Genomic DNA, 12,865 nt, shown 5'->3' with positions numbered 1-12,865 from the left:
CACGGGAGATAAACACAGAGAAGTAACATGACTAATTCCGCAAGATTCTCTTATTTTATCACTAGCAAAACTAAACCTTCTTGAACACTCTATGACAGATAAAAGCAGTGTTCTTAAAGTGTAGCCTACAGACTTTTGAAGGCTTCTGAAACCCTTTTAGGTACCTATGAGGTCTCAATTTCTTCCATGAGAATACTAAGATGTTGCAGTGGAACCTCGGTTGATGAGTTTAATTTGTTTTACAATTTTGGAGAAGATGGACACCTTTAGGCTTTGTGTGAGAAATGGCTGTGGTTGTCTTTGTCACTCTGTTTGCAGTGTGTGAATGGAAGCAAAATTTGGTCAAACACTTTTGTTTAAGAACCAATTGTCTGTGAACAGAGGTACTACTGTATTTGGCTTTTCCTTAGTTTTCAGATTTGCAATGATTCTATCAGCAATGGTGGGTAAACTGCACATCAAGACAGTGATTCCAAACTGCACTGGTAGTAATTTTTCATCACTGTGAGGTTGGAAGGAGATTTAACAGGGTCCTTCAGAAAATAGGAAAATTATTAATTTACTTAAATCTGGACAATTAGGATAGGTTTTCATATATTTGTGTGACAAAATAGGAAATTCCCCAAAACCACGTCAATGATGTGTTTGGTAGTCACCTTATAAAAAACCTTACCAACTGTCTGATTTGCAAATTGAATGGAATTTCTCTTGAGGGGCCACTAACACATGAAAGAGTAACTGATGAACAAACTGGTTATTCAAACTTTGGTACTGATTTAACAGGTGTTTTCTTGAAAATCAACAAAGTAAAATGATTACTTTAAGGAAAACAACTGACAGCCATTTATTGCTAAAAGTGGGAGTAAAATTTAAACAACTTTTCTAAAAAGCACCTTCTCAATATACATAAAAGCCTTAAAATGTTCAGTCCTTTCATTTGGATACTATATTTAGGAATTTACCCAATGAAAGGTTCTTGCTCTAGTATTCCTTATTGTACAATTATGGCGGTGGTCTAACATGATGGAAGGCCAAAGTGGAACGCTTACCACTTCCTGCTTCTTCTTCAGCCCTAACTGCACCTCCCCATCCTGTCTACATGCACAGAGAATTCTCCTCACTGTCATCCATATCTACCCCATGCGCCCCTTCGGATCAGAGATCATAAGCCCTCTGCCTCTCTGTGTCTGGTTGAAGGAGAGAGCCCAAACGCCATGGTTCGTGTGCTCCTTTCCACGTCCTCAACTCAATAAACCTGTTCATTTTGTACTTTTTGCTTTTCTATTGTACCAGAACACTCTAACATTACGGTGCCTTGAGACCTTATGGCAGAGTGCGTTAGCTCCTGTGAGTCACTCCCAGTCCCAGCTATCCTGCCTATGAATTACCTTTTTTATCCTCTGGGACCTGTTTATTTGTCACCGCTAATCTGCATGTAACACGGACCCTCATGACTCATCACAGGAGAGCTACTGCCTGGGGTTTTCTGTTTCTGTTCCTAAAATTCGCTAGCCTGAGTCAGAAAACCTACCCACTGCCATCCCTGGACAGAGATAGTAGTTTTCACATTCCTTGGACAGCATGAGGAAAAACTGTTACCCTCTTGTTCTCTGGGACCTTGCCCCGCACTCCTCAGTGATGGCCGATGAGAGTGTGTCATACTTTCAAAACAGGTGATGACTTCTTTTGATAAGTGGATCCAGGACAGCTTCCACGTTCCTTGGGGGGGGGAGCTAACGCTCCTATGTCCCCAGACAAAGTTGTTCCCTCAGCTGACTCATAATTCAGTCATAGGGACCATTTCCTGTCCCCCAAAAAACACACCTCTGAGGTGCCTGGTTCATAACCTTGGTGCTTTGGCCTCAAGAAGGCTATAAAAAACCAAAAATCTGATCTTTTGTTTATACTTTTGTCACAATGGTGGCAAGCTGACAGAAAATCCTCATTTTTAGATCTTTTTCTCTTTGAGGATGTGTCCTTCTCTGGCTCTGTCTTGTATGATGGCCCAAATACTTCTGGCTCGCTCTGCTCCATCAGGAACTCTCCCTCCCTCCCCACTGGACCCCTCAGATGATGCATCTCCTGTTTTTATGGCTCTTCCACCATATCTCCAAGACCAAACGCTGCAGCTTTCTCAGCCAGAGGTTTCCGTGCCCCCTGCGCCATCCTCTCCCCCTTCCTCACCCCAGCGGCCTCCAATCCTTCCCTTAGTTTCTCTCCCCAGTCTCAGATTTCTCATCCCCTCCACCTGAGCCATCTATTCCGACAGACAGCTCTTTTTTGTGCCCTACTCCTGCGTGGCCATCTTCCCCACCGGCTCACTGTGCCCAGTCTTCTCAGCCTCACTTCCTTTCCCCCTTACCAACAGGCTGGTCCCAGGAACTAGGTCATATGCATGGTCTTTTCTCCCCTAACTGACCTATCTCAGAGTAACCATAAGTTAGTTCCTTTTCTGTTATTCTTAATTCAAGAGATCTATATTAATTAACCTAAAAAAAGGTTTACACTAATCTATTTATTGTAGTTCAAATTGGCCAAATATATTTGAGGGCACTCTGGTTTTGTAAGATGTTTGTCAGTCTATATATCTGTTGTCCGTCTTTATACTGTATGGATCATCTGTCCATGTTTGTCCATTTGTCTGCTCTGTAAACAGCTGCTCCTTTTTTATTTGCGCTCAACAATCTTTTTTTTTTCTTTTCTTTTACATTTTCAGATCATTAATCAAGTTTTTGGGGGGGTTATAGATTTAAAAGGCATGCTTCCACCTAGGTTGTCAGCTGACCAACATGATGCTAAAACTGGTTAAACAAAATCCCTTGAGGTGAGGAGAATGTGGACAAGACTTCAACTGATGAATAAGAAAGTGGCCACCTGGGGGCTGGGGATTTAGTTCAGCGGCCTAAGCGCCTGCCTTGTAAGCAGGCAGTTGTGAGTTCAATCCCTGGTACCGATAAAAAGGAAAGGAAAAAGACAAAAAAAAAAAAAAAAAAGAAAGAAAGAAAGAAAGTGGCCACCTGGTAACTTTAAACAGCTGTTATTCATTAATCAGAGGTCCCAAAAATCTCCATAGTCTCATGGCAGATACCCCAACTAAAATTTACATATAATTCATTACAGATAATTCATTGTTGCTGATCTTATGGTATATTCATACCTTCAAATATAAAATTGGAATTATTTATGATGATAAATATTTTCTTTCAGATCCAGACATCTGCCTTTTTAATTGTGTTCCAGCCAGGAAAGCCATGTCAAACCAACATGAGGTCACCAATCAACTGATAATTTTAAACAAAAATTTATGTAATGTATGTTATACTTAGAGATGCTTAAATATTGAGCAGTCCAAACAACATCACTAATTTCTTCAGTGCCCAAATGTTAAAACACCCAAGGTTAATAAAAAATAGCAGATGCATTTAATGTTCTATGTTAAGCTTACTGCTTTTACTATACTGTACTATTATCAATCTTTTCTTCTGGATGTTCAACAACTAAAAGTAAGAGATAATTATAAATTCCTTTTAGATTCCTTTTACTGAGATCCATCATATCTTTTCCAGAAAAACATTATAGGATGCATATTGGGGCCATAATTAATGACATCACAGCTGATCTCTCTCATAAATAAAAAAAGGTAAAATTAATAAAACAGGCCATCCTCCAAAATCAGATGGCATTAGACATTCTAACAGCACAAGAAGTATATATACAATTGTAAAACCTAAATGTGTGTATGACAAATAAATGACAGGTCAGTTTGTGAAGTTCCCTGGACCTTGTCCTTATCCTCCTTATGGGAAGCCATTACTAAAATTATACTCATAAATACTCTGTTAATTCTATTATTTGGCTCCTGCATACTAAATTGATTCTTTGCCTTTGTCTCCTTAAAGCTATACACCTACCTAAGATAAAAATGCCTGCTATCTACTGAGGGCCACTAGTTAAAAGCCCTACAGAATATCCCTGACTGCTGTTCAACAACTTCTAACACCCTTCAGCCTAAAAAAGCCAGATCAGTCATCACCCATTAACTCATGGCAGTTTGGGTTACTTCTTCAGAGGAGGAATGTTACAGGCAGCTAAGTCAGTTAAAAATATTATAGGCAGTCCGACAGGACTAGGGCCTCAAAAGAGTCAGCACAGAAGACCAGATGTCTTGTGACTCTGGAGGAGATGGATACCTCCTGCTGTGGGACAGATCCCAGGACAAAAGGCTACGGTTGGCCCTCAGACCCCATAGTGAGATCTTCTTAATATGGCTTTTTGTGTTTTCAACAACAGAGACAAAAATAACAATCTGATCTTTTAGCAGTGACACTTAGAGCAGTAAGACAGGTAAACTGAGACAAGGTGGAGCTGCCTGAGCCCCTCCTGGACCATGCTTCAAGTGCAACAAAAGGGATGCTGGGCAAGAGAGTGCCTCTTCTGCAATCTCAAGGGCCATTGGAAGAGCGACTGACCTAGCTGCCAGAGAGCGGGTAAGCCATCCTCTAACTGCTTGTCCTCACATGAGATCTCATCACCACTGGATTCATCACTGGCTGATCTACTTGGACTCGCTGCTAAAGACTGATGGGACTTGGGGCCATAGCTCCCACTAAGGAATCCTTCTCAGAGCCCCAAGTCTCACTGGAGGTCTCAGGTACGACACTCTGTACTTGTAGACACAGAGGCCATGCATAATGTTCTTCCTGAGTTTTCAGGCCATTATATTAAATCCTCAGTCTCTGTAGAGGATGTTGACAGCCAACTTACACAGCCTCTACAAACAGGGCCCATTCCACGTAGGCTGAATCACATTTGGGAAATTATAGAGTAAGGATGGGGAGGGCCACACAAGATCTTAGACCTACAGGAGTTGCATGTTTAACTAAACAGCTAAGGGTGGAGATAACTAAGATAGTTATAGTGAAAAATTAACTAATAAGGGATCAGGAACCAAATAGGATAACAAAACTTATTCACTCTCTCTCTTCTTCACCCATAGCTTTCTGGTAATTCCAACATGTCCCACATCCCTTTTAGGTAGGGATCTTCTCCAAAAGCTTAATTTCTCCTTTACCTTCTCCCTCCCCACAGCTCCTATCCTCCAGACAACACCACAATGTGTGGTAAAGCGATCCGCTCCTCTCTCTTCTCTGGTTGGCCCCATAGTTTAAAACACCTCCAACCCCACCAGCACTACCCATGCACTCTCTGCCTGTTTTAATTCGTCTCAGGGATCCCTCAATTTTTCCTTGCATTCCCCAATATCCTATAGCTCCCAAACATTTATGGGGATTAAATCTATAATCAAGTGTCTTTTAGACAATGGTTTTCTTAAACCTACCCATTCACCCTAAAATACTCCCATTCTCCCAATACTCAAGCCTACTGGGTCCTATTGTCTGATAAAAGACCTTCCAGTAATCAATGACACTGTTACTCCAATTCACCCAGTGGTGCCGAATCCTTGTACTACGTTCTCTCATATCCCTCCCTCCACCACTCACTTTATAGTCCTAGACTTTAAAGATGCTTTTTTTTTTAACCATCCCCCCATACCCTCATTGTCAGGAGTACTTTGTGTTTATGTAGACTGACCTAGACACTCTCAGGTCTCAACAACTTACACCTGTCATCTCTATATTAGAGCCTCTCCTCAGGGACACATACCACCCCTTTCCTTTTCTACTCACCCATGGTCAGGACTGGCAGATAAATTTAACACACATGCCCACCACAAAACTTTCAAATATCTTCTCACTTTTGTCTGCACTTTTTCAGTATGGATAAAAGCCTTTCCCACAACCAGAGAGACTGCTGATATAGTTTCTAAAGTCCCATTACAAGAAATCACTCCAAGTTTTGGTCTACCTCAGAGTATCCAGTCAGACAGTGGTCGAGCCTTTATTTCTCAGATCTCTCAACAGGACTACAACTAAAATGGAGGGCCCCTATCTGATCTTCCTCAGAGCTTCCACGGTGGTCAAGCTCACTAGACTACCATTCTGGTTCCACATCCCTCAAGCTGAGTGTTGCCCTCCTAACCTTCACTCCCCTGACTCTAAAGATCCTGAGTGGTCATCTCATTTCCTATCTCCATCTCACCAAGGCCCCTCAGCCACACTTTTCAGGCTAGGTCATGTTTTGTTATCCTATTTGGTTCCTGATCCCTTAAATTCTATTAGTTGATTTTTTCACTCTCCTAGTTATCTCCACCCTCAGCTGTTTAGTTAAACATGAGACTCCTGTAGGTCTAAGATCTTGTTTGGCCCTTCCCACCCCTACTCTGTAAATTCCTAAACATGATTCAACTGTCAGGCCTTATGTTTCTCATGCTTCTTATTCTTTGCAGCTCAACTCCTGGACCAACAACAAGTCCTACCTACACTTTTAACTTTCATCCTTTCAGATGAGAGAATAATTACCTCAAATAATTACCTCTCATAACTTTACCCTTCTCAATCCCATGCTTATTTTTCAGATTCTACTTCACCATGGCCCTCATGGAACAACAGATTTGAATCCAGGGCACCTTTCCTTCTACCTCTCCTGGGTCCTTTAAATACGATAGTGGCCTGTCTCCTCATGGCACCTTGTCTTTTTGTTTCTCTAATCTAGAATGTGAGTGTTCACCAAAGATAAAGTTGTCCTGGCTGAAACACCTGGTACCAGTTTCTACATGAGCATCAATTGTCATCCTGTCAAGCCCTAGACCCCAACATGTTGCCCCTGTCTAACATGAAGTAGTAAGAGACAGTCTTCGCCCTTTTCCTAACAATACAAGATAGGAATGAAAGGTTCTTGCCCTAGTATAAATTACTGTACAATTATGGCAGTGGTTTAATGTGGTGGAAGGCCAAAGTGGGAACCTCTCCCACTTCCTAATTCTTCTTCAGCCCCAACTGCAATTCCCCTTCCTGTTTGCACACACAGAGAATTCCAATTGGTTCCTCACACATCACCAATATCCACCCATGCGCCATTTCCAATCAGAGGTCATATAACCCTCTACCTCTGTATCTGGTTGAAGGAGAGAGCCCAAATGCCATGGTTTGTGTGCTCCTTTCCACATCCTCAACTCAATAAACCTGTTCATTTTGTAATTTTTGCCTGTCTATTAAGCCAGAATACTCTAACACCCAAGAAAATATCTGTATATACATAAACACACAAGTATTAGTGTAGAAAACAGTTTATTTAGTTAGCTTTTGAGTAAGGCAGCTAGCTAGGTGAAAAGCCCAAGACAGAGATGGTTATCCACTCCTATTGATAAGAACTAAAATAAGAATAAACAGTGAACTAGGACTCTGGACAAAAAATGAACTTCCTCAGGAAGCATGGAATGCAGCCTAATTCCTACCAAAAGAAGGCATAATCACTCCCTACTACTCTACTAAATTCTGAGGAATTTATAATAAAAAATAATTTTTTTTCTAAAATTTTACTTTCCTTTAAACTGTATATGTTGAACTAGGTTAGAAACCCTGAGATTCAATCAATCATTTTAAATCCAGAACTACCTGTCATAGCTGTCCATTAAACAACTGAGAAATTCTGTGCTCCAGTTATCTATAAGTAGCTCTGGATTAAGAGGCAAAGTAGCCACCTTCTCAGGACCCCTCCTAGAAATGCAGGATTTTTCTTTCTCATTTTCAGTTAAACTCTAACCCTGGGGTTCACGACTTCATTCCTAGATGTCGTGAGACTACAAACATGAGCTATCTGACATCTAACATGTTGTAAGTTACTTTTCCCATATCTCTAGGATATTCATCATAGCACTGTTTAAATTACCAAAATACTGGAACAAATTAATTCTTTAATTGTAGAAATATTAGAAAAGAAAAAAATTATAACATTTATAAAATATTATATAAACATTAAAATTTGCATTTCAAATTTTGATACAAGTATTTATAGCATGATCCTGAGTAAATAAATAATATTAAAATAGCACATATGTTTTTAAAATGGCACATGTATTTATAAATGGACATTCATTTGATAATACACAATAAATTGAAATTTTATTTACCAAATTTTTATGGAGTATACACTAAAGTGTAAAGCACTGTCTTTGAAAAAATACTTAGGTAGAATTTAAGTAGTTATGTACAGGAGAAAGGTAAAAGAAGGAAGAAAAACTTAACATTTAAAGAAAGATCATAGGAGTTGGCCAATAACTGAATACTAGGGCATACAACAATTATTTATAGGCTCAAGTCCCTTTTATCAGAACAAAAGCCAAGAAAAAGAGGAAAGAAAAGTTGATACTATTTGAGAACATACGGAGTTGAAAAAGTGCCCATAGGTTATCAAACTGCCCATCAGGTATTTGGAAATGCAAGATAAGAGACCAGTACTGGGATCAAAACTGGAGATAAAAATATGACAATAAAAAGATTAATACCCTCAGACAATTCAAATACTAGCCACAAGCAAAGTTTTATACTGAAAGATCCAAGAAGCTTCACCAGTTTTTAGAATACAATGTAGTTTACTTCCATAGTAAATAAAAGTCATAAATAATTTACATTTACTAGCCTCGTAAAGCCAAGGGACATACAGAATTTGGTAAGCAAAGCATAATTTTTACTACTACAGAATTTAACAATATAACACTTCTCATGACATCTCCCAGACAAGTTCTCTTTAAATGAAGCCCTTGTAAATTCACACTCCTGAGGCCCATGTAAACTCGTAACACTGTGGAACATAAATAAACCTAGATTTTACTGACAATTATTCTTGTGGAAGAAATAATCAAAACTTATAAGGCAAATAAAAGAGAGAAAAATGTGGCAGACAAGTTTTTGGGCAAACGTTCCTTTCTATTTGGCTTGCATGGCTAGATAATAATAAGTATCAGTTGACACTGGGACCCTACCTTAAAACAGTAAGAAGAACTCCCTAATGAGAATGTTATCATATCTTATTACAGTAAGAAAACATGACTTAAACTCAGGAAGAACATCAAAACATCCAATGAGACTTTGCCATTTAGGTCAATGCAAAATACTACTTGCAAGTATAATACAAATTATATTTCTGGTGAAAAACACACACACATAAATGAGAAGACAGTATGAACAGGAATCAAACTGTATTTAAAAACAACTATAAAATGACTTGGTCTCATTCAAATGTCTTGAATGATAAAACCTAAATACTATAAAGTGGGTAAGTATCATTAAAATTAAAATAAAGCACATGTAAAGGCAAAGGTAAATTTTTATCCTTCTGAGGATTGTTAGCTACCTTAGATTACCAGTTTAGTAAATTGATAATAGCTTATAGTCTGCATAGCTCCTAGTATAAGAACTAATGCTTATGTAAATGTAAGAGGGAAAGTAATTAATTTAAATACTGTTTGAGATAAAAGAATCTCTGGTATCACTCTACAAACAAAGCAGGTTTTCTATTCATTATGCAGTCTCATTTAACTTTCTAAATGATAATGCAGATTCAACACAGTGAGTCAAGATAAATACATAGTAATCCCAAATAAAGACAATGAGCAGAGTTCTGATTCAGCAAATTAGCAGCAGATCATAGTGTTCCATCTGTCATATGCTACTATTTCTCATAAGTCTGTTAAAGGAGGCTAAAAGAACGCCAGAGATACAAAACCATCTCTAAATTTTTAACATAGCAATCCCAAAACAAACTAAATGAACAGTTGCTACTTGTGAACATTTGTCTATATTTTAAAATTCAAGCCAAGACATTTGAAACAAAGTTTTTTTCTATTTACAAATATTACACTGCCAAAGCGATGAGCATCCTGCCATTGTATTAACTTTGATTACTCCTAGTACCTCACCTGATTGAAAAGGTCAGTACCATCTGATCCTGCTGCTCTCATTAGCTCATCTTCTCCACCAGGATGATATTCCATATATGGGCTGACATTATAAACAAACCCTGTATCAAAGCAAGGAGAAAAATTATTATAAATAAATTTTTAAAAAATTGTAAAACCTATAAATGGAAGTTCCAATATATCTTTTCTAATAATTTTATGTAACAAATCTTCACCAGCATGTAAAGCCTGAAATACCCGACATGTTCTCTGCCACTTCATAACCCTTTAGATTGACACTTAACCTCTCATAATTCTACTTCCTTTCTCATACATTAGGACCAATCTGCAGATAGGAAGAATATTGTTAGGGCTTATATCTAGATGTTACCCCAAAGGTCATGTGCTTATACGTGGGCTTTTGGTAGTGACTGGATCATAGGCGTGTGACACTGGCTCCTTGTGTGCGATAATCAGTGCACTGAATGGTTTAGCACAGCTCTGGGTATGGGTGGTGGAGTTACTCAAGAAGGAAGACCCAACCTGGGAGTGGGTGGAACAACCAATAGGCTTGTAGCCTGGACAGAATAAAAAGGGAAAGAAGAAAGAAGTCTTGGACCGTTTCTCTTCTGTGATGCCCCACTGGCATACCCGCTGCTTTGGACCAGCTGACTTTTTATATTTTTTATTTTGACTGAAAACTCTACAAACTATGAGCTAAAATGAACACTGTCTTCTTTAACTTGTGTGTGTTGGTACTTTGTCCCAGCAGTGAGAAAGTAACTGAGACAAACGTCCTATCCTCTTCAGACAGAAAAAACAAAAACAAACAAAAAACACCTATAAAAGGCTTATTTATAAGATCCCTCACAATAAGCAGTTAAGATTATCGGATAGTATTTTAGTCAAAGACAGAAGATTGAACTGCACATGGAATTTGTTAGTAATCTGCTAATTATGAGATATAAACCAATCACAAAACAGAACTGGTCCCACTCACAGAGGCCTCCCCCACCAACACTCACACTGAGAACTGAAATCAGAGCCTTTGCACTGAGCTACATCCCTAGCCCTTTTACGTTTTTTACTTTGAGCCATGACCTCACTGTCAGTAACTTTCTCCTCTCTCTCATCTGCTTATTTCTTTTCAAAGACATTGCTTTACAATTAAAAATTTGGACCCCTGAATACGACAGAAGAAAATAAATACACATTATGCTTTTCTTTCACATAGTTTATTATCCTCTCTTTGTATTATACATGGATTTTATTAAGCAAAGCTCCCATGTAAAAAGTTCTAGCCTGCTATGAGTCCTTAGTACTTGATTTTAAAACATTAACCTTGTAACTCTCTACTTTTTCTAAAGACATAAATTTTGTATTTATTTCTGTTGCTAATTGCTCAGGTGTGGTACACTTGAGTACCAGATGTCTATTAAATAGAATTAATATTTGTGAACCAAAAGACATGATCTCAAATTGATGCTGGGATCTTAATAAATAGTAACATTAGGAGCAGAAGTGATTAATAACCAAATATATTCCTATCATAACACAACTAGTAGATGAGATCATTTAGATAAGTGACTTTCAGTGGCACAAAGGGATTTAAGGAAGATTATTTTCACCCATGCATCCATCCAATCCCTTCTTTTATGCTGGTAATTTCTTTTGTGTCACACAATTTTTAAAAGCACATATTCAGAACAACAGTTAAACTGAGAAGCTATGAACTGGTAGTAACATGAGTATAATACTCATGACTTAGCTTCAGGCAACACTTAGTTTGTTCTCTCACCTAGTACAGGATTTATCTCTACCTATAGATAATTTATCCAGCATCTGCTTGAACAGTTTCAGTATATGGGTGCCCATCATTTTTTACAAAACTAAGGTTAAGGATCATCAGTGTTTTTATTCCCCAGCCCCAGATGGGAGAGAAGTGAGGCAAAGAAGAAGCAAAAATAAATAAGATATGATATCTATATGCACCAATTCCCCACAGTGAATATTTTACCATAAACATATATTAATACAATTTTTAAATTGTTTTTATATCTAAAATGAAAGCCATCATTTTACACAGAAAATACTCCTGTTACAGGTAGCTGAGTTAGATAAAAATCCTATAGGCAGTGAGACAGGGGTAGGCCATTGAAGGAACCAGTGCAGAAGTCCACATACATTTCCACCGTGGGAGAGATAAACACCTTCATTGTGGGCCAGACCTCAACACAAAAGATAAATCAAATGTACCTATACACTTCCTAAGGACAAGTATCAAAAAATTGATATTCTAAGTAGATCTCTACCACAGCCAGGAGTCACCATCCCAAACCCCTACAGGAAGAGTCGCTGCTCTCTAAGCATACCTGCTTGTTACATGACTCATTTCCCCATTTGTCCCCAATTTAACCAACTTTGCCTAAACAATTAATCTTACTGGTTAACCACAGTTGTGTCCCACCTCATGCTCACTTTATGAGTTCCCATATTTTCCCCACCTTTGTGGTTTTGCTCTATAAAATTCCTAGAAAACACATGGTCCTTGGCAACCCACTCAGGTTCTGTTTCTCTTAGATAGGAACTTTTTTTCTTTGAAGAAATATATTCTGCTATTAACTTCCATTATTCCTAAAATTCATTCTTCAGTTTTAGAGAACATAAACTCATACTGGACATCTAGTAGTTTAAGAGTTTTGTTCCTCTGTATCACTTCCATCTTGAAAAACAAAGCCTTATAGTTTTTCATGTAAATTTTTTATTTACTTTTAACTTAAATCACCAAGTGTCTCTGGTAAAGACTGCAGGCACCATATGATTAAGTATTTGCCTTTAAGTTTGTGTGTAAAAACTTAAAACTCACTCTAAAATGTGTGCAAGAAAATATGCCAGTTGCCTAACCTCCCTAACAATGCTACTATAACTGAGAATTTAATATAGTTTTGAACTTTCTAGCAGCCAAGGCCAAAAGAAACACTAGTAATGGTGCTTTTATTCTCTGGTCTTAAAAAAATACTAAGATAAAACAAAGAAAGACACATTAGCACTTCAAAAGGGAAAAACTAT

The 12,865-nt window shown here is 38.2% G+C and overlaps 1 protein-coding gene across 3 annotated transcripts in view; it reads right to left on the bottom strand.

The window, feature by feature from the left end:
* LOC100725594 (cytochrome b5 reductase 4) overlaps positions 1 to 12,865 on the bottom strand; it is a 95,644-nt gene that overhangs the window by 55,212 nt on the left and 27,567 nt on the right. For all 3 annotated transcript variants that reach the window (XM_063233163.1, XM_063233162.1, XM_005005944.4), the window contains one exon: positions 9,818 to 9,918. In XM_063233163.1, coding sequence (XP_063089233.1) covers positions 9,818 to 9,918 — 101 coding nt within the window. The remainder of the gene's footprint in view (positions 1 to 9,817; positions 9,919 to 12,865) is intronic.

Source organism: Cavia porcellus, unplaced genomic scaffold, assembly GCF_034190915.1.
Source record: "Cavia porcellus strain 051 isolate PalLab524CR breed Dunkin Hartley unplaced genomic scaffold, mCavPor4.1 scaffold_22, whole genome shotgun sequence".
NCBI lineage: Eukaryota > Metazoa > Chordata > Mammalia > Rodentia > Caviidae > Cavia > Cavia porcellus.
The sequence above is the reverse complement of the archived record's forward strand: the minus strand, read 5'-3'. Positions and strand labels throughout refer to the sequence as shown.